This window comes from Piliocolobus tephrosceles, chromosome 1 (genome assembly GCF_002776525.5).
Source record: "Piliocolobus tephrosceles isolate RC106 chromosome 1, ASM277652v3, whole genome shotgun sequence".
In the NCBI taxonomy this organism is placed as follows: domain Eukaryota; kingdom Metazoa; phylum Chordata; class Mammalia; order Primates; family Cercopithecidae; genus Piliocolobus; species Piliocolobus tephrosceles.
The window spans coordinates 53,736,305-53,745,290 of record NC_045434.1 but is presented as its reverse complement, the minus strand read 5'-3'; the positions used below and the strand labels follow the sequence as shown (position 1 = coordinate 53,745,290).

At 33.2% G+C, this 8,986-nt stretch overlaps 1 protein-coding gene across 2 annotated transcripts in view; it reads left to right on the top strand.

Moving 5' to 3' along the window:
- The window catches only part of ASPM (assembly factor for spindle microtubules), a 62,247-nt gene extending 55,017 nt beyond the window's left edge, over positions 1–7,230 (top strand). For both annotated transcript variants that reach the window (XM_023203393.2, XM_023203392.2), the window contains 6 exons: positions 355–546; positions 1,002–1,194; positions 1,302–1,456; positions 2,927–3,103; positions 4,395–4,564; positions 6,931–7,230. In XM_023203393.2, the coding sequence (XP_023059161.2) occupies positions 355–546; positions 1,002–1,194; positions 1,302–1,456; positions 2,927–3,103; positions 4,395–4,564; positions 6,931–7,033 (990 nt within the window). In that variant the 3' untranslated portion in view covers positions 7,034–7,230. The remainder of the gene's footprint in view (positions 1–354; positions 547–1,001; positions 1,195–1,301; positions 1,457–2,926; positions 3,104–4,394; positions 4,565–6,930) is intronic.
- The last annotated feature ends 1,756 nt before the right edge of the window (positions 7,231–8,986 follow it).

Below are 8,986 nucleotides of genomic sequence, written 5' to 3'. Positions count from 1 at the left end.
GTGTGCGTGCACAGACACGTGTTGTCCAGTGTTAACTGTACTCCTGTGCGTGTGCGTGCACAGACACGTATTGTCCAGTGTTAAGTGTACTCCTGTGCGTACACAGACACGTGTTGTCCAGGATTAACTATACTCCTGTGCGTATGAGTGCGCGCACACACACAAGCACCCAACATGGACTGGAAAGGTTTTTGCACCAAGTGGAGTGGGGAAGTAATGCCTCTGGGGAAAGCTGAAAGATTTCTTGATACACTGTTCTGTTTCTTTCATTTATCTATAAATGTATATTTGTATATTTTTAAAAAAAAAAACCTGAAGTAGAAATGAAAAAACAAAAGTCTATGTTTTAAACAGAGATGGTTTCGAACAAGATTACAACAAAAGAAATTTATTCAGAAATATTATAGCATTGAAAAGATTGAGCATGAAGGTCAAGAATGTCTGAGCCAGCGAAATAGGGCTGCATCAGTAATACAGAAAGCAGTACGCCATTTTGTCCTCCGTAAAAAGCAGGAAAAATTCACTAGTGGAATCATTAAAATTCAGGTAATTGAAACTTGTACAGTTTTAGTTCAGAACTTTAATTTGCAATTCATCTACATGATATCTAACGCTATAAAAAGTCACCATTTTAAAAAGCTAACACATTAGCCAGTAGAATAACTCATAAGCGCTATACTACCATAATTTCATTGCTAAGCTCTTTATTTTCAAATGCTCTACAGGAGGTTTATAATCAAGAAGTAAAAAAGTATTTTAACATTTTGAATAGATTTAGACATCTTTGATCAATAAATGCTACCCAGTTTACATACAGGAATATCTGTATTTCTTTTTTTGAAAATTGATTTTGCTGTTTATTTGAACTTGAGGTTTTAATTGAAATGCATGTGATCATGTCAAATAAATTTACTGAAAATGTTTACTTTGTGAAAACAGATGTAGATATAATAGAAAACATTGACTATAATCTTAAAATTACTCGGTTTTATCTCTTTAAGGCATTATGGAGAGGCTATTCTTGGAGGAAGAAAAATGATTGTACAAAAATTAAAGCTATACGACTAAGTCTTCAAGTTGTTAATAGGGAGATTCGAGAAGAAAACAAACTCTACAAAAGAACTGCACTTGCACTTCATTACCTTTTGACATATAAGCACCTTTCTGCCATTCTTGAGGCCTTAAAACACCTAGGTTAGTTCGTGTTCACATGTTTAGAAAATGTTGTAATAGTACATTATTAGCTAAAACTTCATTTTGTTGCTGTAAATTTACCTGTATGTTATTTTTTTTTCTTTCAGAGGTAGTTACTAGATTGTCTCCACTTTGTTGTGAGAACATGGCCCAGAGTGGAGCAATTTCTAAAATATTTGTTTTGATCCGAAGTTGTAATCGTAGTGTTCCTTGTATGGAAGTCATCAGATATGCTGTGCAAGTCTTGCTTAATGTATCTAAGGTAGTTTTTCATTTTATTAATGAGATATTCACGGGTCAACAAATAAGGCCCTGCAAATTAAGTTTGTGTTTACTCATCACTAGGGCTTAAATCTCAAAGTTAAAATTAATTTATGTGCAAGAGTCTTAGGGTGAAAAAATGTTTATTAACATAAATGTAGATTTAAATACCAATTTTTGTGTTATTTTATTTCTTCAGTCTTTATATTAAAAATGACGATTAAAAGTTATTAAGTACTTACTACGTGCTAGTATTTTTCATGCATTGTTTAATCCTCATAATAATCCTCTAAAATAGTTCATATTATTATTCCCATTTTATAGAGAAGAAATAATAATAATTATAGAAGTTATATTCCTCCCCTAAGAACCATAGTGTGATAAGTGGTAGAATTGAATTTGGATTCATTTCTGTCTGCCTTTAGAGGTAGTGGTGTTATCTACTGCATTATATCAAAATAGTATGACCACATTATAATCATATCTAGCAAAGCATGAGAAAGAAAATTATTGCTATAACTTAGTTACTCTGTAACTGTTGATCTGTGTATCAGAATTTGTCTTTTGGCCTTGGACTATTCCAAACTATATGGTATGCAACCAAAGGTTGAAAGATTTCTCTTTCCTACTTAACCTTTCAGTGACAACTTAAAGCACTTTACCCAATATTTTTATTTTGAGAGGCAGTGGTTAGGAACACAGATCCGAGGCCAAACTGCGTGAGTTTGAATCCCAGCCCAGTAGCTTATTATAGGTTACTTAGGTTCTCTGTACTTTACTTTCCCCAACTATAAAATGAGTATAGTAACAGTACTCAAAATGTTATTGTGAAGATTGAGTTAATACACATGAATACATAAACTTGCCATACAAAGTGTCAGCTATGTTGTTTTGTTTTGTTATTTTTATCTTAGTATCATTATTTGTTACCATGCAAATTTCACTATGAATCTAATAATACAATTAGAAAAACAAGGCATGGAAAATATATCCTAGACTTATTAGTATCAAATTTATGTTGTTTTATTTTCGAGCAAGCTCTTCTTCCTCTCAAGGAGCATGTAATAGAGTAACTAATTAGATCCTGCCTTTATCATTATCTTACCTATGATTAATAATATCACAGATAAGTTATCTTTTTCCTTAGAGATTCTTACTAAACTGGTCTTATCTTTAAAAGTTTGCTTTTATTGACTTCAAGATGTTTGTTTTCAGAGGTTTTAAATTTGATTTTTTTTAATGTGAAACTTTAGAATTAGGGGGGAAAGATTAAGATTAAAATGTGAATACACATATATGATAGATCTATAAATGATGATATCAGAGCTATTTCACAAAGTCCTTTGCACTTGCTGCAGGAGGTCCAAAAATTTGGCTATAGGTATGGACTTTTGTATTTTGTTTTTTGGTTGGGTTGTTTGTAAATGTATGTGTTTATTACAACTTTTAATTTCATTCTGTTCTCTTCAAGTATGAGAAAACTACTTCAGCAGTTTATGATGTAGAAAATTGTGTAGATACACTATTGGAGCTTTTGCAGATATACCGAGAAAAGCCTGGTAATAAAGTTGCAGACAAAGGCGGAAGCATTTTTACAAAAACTTGTTGTTTGTTGGCTATTTTACTGAAGACAACAAATAGAGCCTCTGTAAGTATTATTCAGTTGCCTTTCTTTAAGATTATTTTTCTGTGGTCTTACGTCTATGACTTTTATAGTTTTCCTTTAGTAATTATCACTCTAAATTAGAGGTTTATGTGTGTTCAAACCTGCTTTTTGCACTGATAAAATGAGTTCAGGATATATCTATGAGTTGTTTCTTTCTGACGTATTAAACTGAATTCTGAAAATAAATTTATTACAGCCATATAAGTAACCATTTCCCATTTACTAGAGAGAAAAGTATCCTAGCAAGATAGAAAACCAGATATGTATAACTTCTTATCCTCCTGTTGTATCCATAATTGTATTTCAAGCTTTTCTACGATGAGACCTCTGAGTCATTCTTTTTAAATGTCACAATTAACATAGGGGAAACCATAGGCCATGATTGGACTGTGGCCTTTATCCCAATAAGTGGGAACCACTGTAGGGTAAAGCAAGGGAATTATATTTTCCAATTTAAATTTTAACAATACTCTGGCTTCTGATTGAAGAATGAATTTGGGAGAGCATGTGTGGATATAGGGAGACTATTAAGGAAGGTGGCAAGTGTTGATATGCAGTGATCTAGGCAAGAGATTGTGCTTGTCTTAGGATTGTGTCGCTGAGAGATAAGTAGAAGACTTTGGAAACTTTGCAGAGGTAAACTTTTCAAGACTTGGTAACTGGATATGATAGGTATGTTGACTGTAATAATTCCTATGTCGACTATAATAATTCCTTCTTGTGTTCAGTGTTCAAAATATTCAAAATGCAACTTTTGAATATTTATCTTCTTTATAATTGCCTTACAAATTAGCTCGTAATTTAAATCAATCTACCTGCCAAACCTGGTGAGGTGTCTTTGATTATTCAAAGCTTAAAAGTTTACTGCAGGCTGGGCGCAGTGGCTCATGCCTGTAATCCCAGCACTTTGGGAGGCCAAGACAGGCAGATCACAAGGTCAGGAGATTGAGACCATCCTGGCTAACACAGTGAAACCCCATCTCTACTAAAAATACAAAAAAAAATTAGCTGGGTGTGGTGGCGAGCGCCTGTAGTCCCAGCTACTCAGGAGGCTGAGGCAGGAGAATGGCATGAACCCGGGTGAGCCAAGATCGCGCAGTGAGCCAAGATCATGCCACTGTACCCCAGCCTGGGCAACAGAGCGAGACTTGGTCTCAAAAAAAAAAAAGATTTACTGCATAGTTTTTATTTGTTATATTTGATTTTGCTAGTCTTAAAGGGATAAAATTTTAATTCTTATTACTTTTTAGTAACTGTGCATTTTATTTTATAGGATGTACGAAGTAGATCCAAAGTGGTTGACCGTATTTACAGTCTCTACAAACTTACAGCTCATAAACATAAAATGAATACTGAAAGAATACTTCACAAGCAAAAGAAGAATTATTCTATAAGCATTCCTTTTATCCCAGAAACACCTGTAAGGACCAGAATAGTTTCAAGGTAAGCAGTTAAATGCAGTCTATAAATTTGTGTCACAGTTCATTCATTCATTTAACAAATATTTATTGAGCACTTATCACAAACAAGATGTGCTTTTCAATAGAGAAACAACATGTGAATAAGAATGGAATGTTTGGCAAATTTAAAACAGGCAATCTTGGTAAATAATGAAATAACATTATACTGTAGCTTTGGATATTTAGTAGTTATTCAGCAAACTTCTTGTATTAAATAGTTAAGAGCTAAGGCTAAGAAGCTTGTTATTAGTTTTGTTATTTATTTAATTTTATTTAATTTATTTCATTTTACATGAAGGACAAGCTACACTGTTTAAGAAGTGCCAAAAGTCCTTCTTAGCCAAAATATCAACCTCCAGTCCTCCCATAATCACCCTGATTCTTGAAATTTCTCCTTCTGGAAATTTAGATTGACATTTTCTGATTTTATTGGCAAAAAGATTTAGTTTATTTTGGTGAACTGTCATGGCATTTAATTAGTTTTTTTTCCTCCCTTCCTTCTTTCTACCTCCTCCTTTTTTTCTTCCCCCTTCTCCTTCTCTCCCTCCCTCCCTTCCTTCCTTCATTCCTTCTTGAGACTTAGCAATTTTCTATACTAGGTACAAATCCTACATTGTTGACAACACACTATTTCTTGACCTGAGTGGTTACACAGCCGTTAGCTTTATAATTATACTCGTAATTATAAATTGTATAATATAGTTATAAATTGGTTTTGTGCATGCATATTTCACAGTATAACGTAAGAAGTTCATTTGCTTGAAATATATTAATGGGACCATTTCTATGTATTTTTTAAGGACTTGGTAGAATTTAATATTCATTATATTTTAAAAACTCATTCTAACATATGAATAGATTTTCTTAAAATTTTGATGTAGGTCAGGCTTTTTGAGGTAAAATTTACTGACAATATAAATGTATCCTTTAAATGTATGCAATTCAATTGGTTTTGTATACAGTTAGGAAACTACCACCACTGAGATACAAAATAATTCTATAACACAAAGTTTCCTCATGCCCCTTTGTTATCAGTTCTCTTTCTTTATTCCCTGGATTTTGGGAACTACTGATCTGGTTTTTGCACCTTTAGTTTTGCCATTTCTATGCTGTCACATATATGGAATCATATAGTAGATAGCTTTTTGTGACTGGATTCTTTTACTTAGCATAATGCTTTTGAAATGTGTTCGTGTTTATGCATGGATTTGAATTTCATTCCTTTTTATCACTTAGTACTATTCCATTGTATGGTCATACCACACTTTTTTCACTCACCAATTGATACATCTTTGGATTTTTAACAGGACAGAATAAGATGATGGAAATGCATATAGTAGGGAATTATGTGAGAAGATGCATGAACTCCCCTCTGTTTGATACTATTTTCTCAATAAGTTTGAGATTATAAACTTAACAACTCAGAAGCAGCTCAGAGGAGATGGAGCGGACGTTTGAAAAGAGGAAAGGAGAGAAAGAGAGCATGCTGGCAATTTCAAATGCTCATTTTAGATTTGCAATTATTGGCAAAAAATAAAGTCAGCTTGGTTGTGTAAACTTTTTTAGTAATATGCAGCTGTATAGGAATGGAGAAGGCAGATATTTTGACTCAACTTGAAATCCAAGTAGAATTTTTCAGACTAGTTTGGTAGGAGAGAGACAACAGTTAATGACATTTGCAGAGGTTTTGATAATACTGATGCACCTGAGCTAGATACACAGGAAAGTAAGAACAGCATTCTGGTGAAAGTTGGCTATATGTTGAGACCAAATGAAGTGGAGATCTCAGTGGGGTAGAAGAACTGGTTCAGTGACTGTGTTAGAGCAGATGACATGGATGAATCAGAAATGGTGGATGGAGAACAGAAGTCTCAAATTAAGATTTCCGTGGTCACACACTTTCTGATGATGACAAAGTCTAGTATGTGATCATATTAAAAAGGATTGGTTGAGGTAGAATTCAAGGAAAGCGGGGCAAAAATGGACTAAGTTGATGGTCACATAGGTGTTGCTGTTGCTGAGAACGATGACAGGAGTTAAGAGGTGACCAAGAACCAGGTTTACAAAGAATAAGGCAGTGAGAGTCTGGCCGATGACCAAAAGGCAGTGGGCAAGCTAAATAGCACAAGCTTCAAAGAAGCTAGCATTATTTTTTAAGAAAGGATGGAGAGAAATAGTCTGGAAATAATGATGGACAATAATATGAAGTTCTACCACCTCTTTGAGCAGGTTGTAAGGGAAATGATGTGTTCAGGAGTAGCTACAATTTAGCTAAGACGAAAAAGGTGAAGGTAACTCATAAGAGAAGAACTTTATTAATGCCAGACTTTTTTTTTTTTTTTTAAACAGGCTTAAGCCAGATTGGGTTTTGAGAAGAGATAACATGGAAGAAATCACAAATCCCCTGCAAGCCATTCAAATGGTGATGGACACACTTGGCATTCCTTATTAGTAAATGTAAACATTTTCAGTATGTATAGTGTAAAAAAAATTAAAGCCAATCATGAATATGTAAAGTGATTTTTGCTTTCTGTACAACTTTTGAAATCTGACTTTGTATTTAAAAAAGCATAACCTGTTCATTACCTTCTTCATTTTTTAATTATTTATAGCTTTGTGCATGTAACAAACTAATACGTCATAAGATGATTATATTATTCCTATTATCTTAAAGTATTATAGTAGTTGGAATGTAATCATATTCCTAAAAGGAAATAATAGCTGGTTACACCTTTTTTATAGGCAAGTTGAGGAATTTTTATAAAACAAATGTTAGAAATTGAAGATCTGTCTATTCACTAAGAAGTGAGAGTAGGATAAAATAATCTCACAAATTCATATCAACAGCATCCTTATCCATATCCTTGACTGGCTAAAGCATCCAGATAAGCAAGTGAGTCCTTCTAGGCTCACAAAAAGAATACACCTACCACTGTATTTACCAAAAATTCTTACCATTGAACTGATGGGGGTTATAATTTGAAGTGAAAGGAACATGCTATTGCTTATAATAGAATCGTGTTGTGTAGTTATATACCACAGACCTGAAAATGATTCAATATTGAAGTGTAATTTTTTTTCTACAGCTTTGAGTCACTATTACTAGTATCTGTGGTTTCAGGGCCACAGATGTCTAATTCTCATGGCTGAGATCTGATAGAGTCTCAAAGTCTGCCCATGTATGAATGCCATGAAAGTGTTTAACTGTTCAAAATAAATCAGGAGTAGCTAGAAATTGAGAGACTATTTAACTACTTAATGTATAACTTGATTAGAACAATTTAAGAATTAAACCTAATTTGTGTGAAATTATGTGCTTATTATTTGGTTAGGATAGATCTAAATATATTGGTGCATTAAAGAGTATATGGAAATTAACTCTGGAGAATTTTTTTTCTTTTTTTTCTCTTTTTGTTCCAATAACGTGTTTTGGGAGCTTTTGGGACTCTGTATTTTCCAAATATTGTTTTATTTTTCTTTTTCACTTAACAGAATTTTAGCACTAATAAGTAATTATTCACTTTGGTAAATTATACTGGTAGGACATAATTGACCAGCATAAAAATGTTATTGGCACCAATTTCCTCTAAGATAGATATAATCAATTAATAGTTGCACAAGAAATATTTAGATGAAGTTACACATGTAAGAAGATGACTTCCAGATATTAAAACAATTTTTCTGTTGTTGAATCTCAGGCCAGTAATTTCTAATGGACTTTTAATTCACACCCTAACTCCCTTGTTTCAGCTGTACTACTAACTACTCTTACAGCAGACAGTAACATAGGTCTTACCAGGGCTTCCCCTTTGCCCATTCCCAGGGAGGTGTGTTAGATTTGACAGATAAAGAATTACAGGGCTGTTCTTGCTGCTTATAGTGGGACTGCATCCACAGCTCAAATTTGACTATAAGGGATGAAGTTATAATCTGCTGTGAAATTCCTTTAAAAATATACACTGTCAAATTTAATGGTATGCATACTACATCTTGTGCATTGATAACATCCTCACAAGTACATTGAACTGCAGTTTCACTCCTAGGAGAGGCAAGATAAAAGAAATGTTACAAAATGTGAAAGATTAAAAGTGGTATAACTATTAGTCCCCACTTTCATTTTCACTTCCCAATCCTAGTTGCCTTTTTAGTAGATCCTTACTCTGGATTGCATAATTACATATCAGTTTAATAAACTTAGCTTCTCAAACATTTTTCCTGCCTATTTTATCTGTGCCTTCTATATATAGATGAGTAACGTTATCTTATAGTGGTTTTAATTTGCATTTCCTAATGCTAATTATGTTGATCGACTATTTGTTATTTTTTTTTTTTTTTTTACAACAAGATTATGATTTTATTAGTCCGTTCTCATGCTGTTAAAAAAGTCATACCCAAGACTTGGTAA